Source organism: Salpingoeca rosetta (genome assembly GCF_000188695.1).
Source record: "Salpingoeca rosetta unplaced genomic scaffold supercont1.16, whole genome shotgun sequence".
Classification (NCBI taxonomy): domain Eukaryota; class Choanoflagellata; order Craspedida; family Salpingoecidae; genus Salpingoeca; species Salpingoeca rosetta.
The window spans coordinates 1,097,864-1,098,837 of NW_004754918.1; the positions used below are offsets into that span (position 1 = coordinate 1,097,864).

The 974-nt window shown below is 57.9% G+C and overlaps 1 protein-coding gene across 1 annotated transcript in view; it reads right to left on the reverse strand.

Annotated features, from left to right (window-relative positions):
* Nucleotides 1-53: 53 nt before the first annotated feature.
* The window catches only part of PTSG_07209 (uncharacterized protein), a 3,540-nt gene continuing 2,619 nt past the window's right edge, over nucleotides 54-974 (reverse strand). Inside the window, exons 5-7 of the mRNA XM_004992573.1 lie at nucleotides 658-874; nucleotides 370-482; nucleotides 54-150 (exon numbers count right to left, since the gene is read on the reverse strand). Coding sequence (XP_004992630.1) covers nucleotides 440-482; nucleotides 658-874 — 260 coding nt within the window. The 3' untranslated portion in view covers nucleotides 54-150; nucleotides 370-439. The remainder of the gene's footprint in view (nucleotides 151-369; nucleotides 483-657; nucleotides 875-974) is intronic.

The window sequence follows — 974 nt, forward strand, 5'->3', positions numbered from 1 at the left end:
CCCCCCATCCCGGCTTCCGTGCGTCTCATCGTGACAGTACACAGAGCACGAACCGATTTCGCCAGCTCTTGAATGTCCTCGGGCTGGTCCCACCGCTCCATCGTCCCGTTGTTGTTCATGCGGTGCATTTTCGGATCCTCGCTCCACGTGCTGCAGAAGGACAGGAGTATTGAGAGGGATCACAAGCAGGAGTGGGCAGGGGAGAACGGTTGTGCATTCATGGATGTTTGGGGCAGGTTTGCCACGTTGCGTGAGGCAAAGATGGAGGAGGGCGAATCAAAACACAAACAACAGACAAGGCCGAAACAACACCCCCAATGACAACTCCAGCCGCGTAGCCCTCATCTACACCCAGCGGTGTGTGCTCACATGAGGAGTTGGAGGATGGGGACGACGGCATTTGAGCATTCGTGATACAGCGACGCCACCTGCGGCCCAATCACGTGCTCGTGCACCGCGCTCGCAAACGGCTCCAGCAATTTCTGCACACGTGCACAGTAGGAAGGAGGACAGAGCAGGCGCAATGACGGATGAACACATGATCCGCATGCACGTGTGTGGTTGATTGACGCACGTGCATGTTTCCAATTCCGGTGCACCCTCCTATTACACACACATACATACGCACACACGCACACACGTACACACGCCACGCACCGCGTTGAAGAAGTTGTAGAGGCTGCAGAGGCGGCGGATGCTGAGCTTGCGGAACATCCTGAGTTCACGGATGTAGCGCGGGGCGACCTCATCACGACGGCGAGCAGAGCGTGGGCCTCGCGCGCCATCTGCACCATGATGGCCACCATCATCGGCAGGTGCGGCTGCAGACGCGTGTCAAACACCTTCAGCAGCGACTCGGCAAGCATCAGGAAACCTGTGACGGGTGGGGGGGGGGGGGTGTTGAGAAGTGTGGTGGAAAGGGAAGATCAGGGCAACGGGCAACATAGGGTTAAAGGAATGGTCACACGACAACA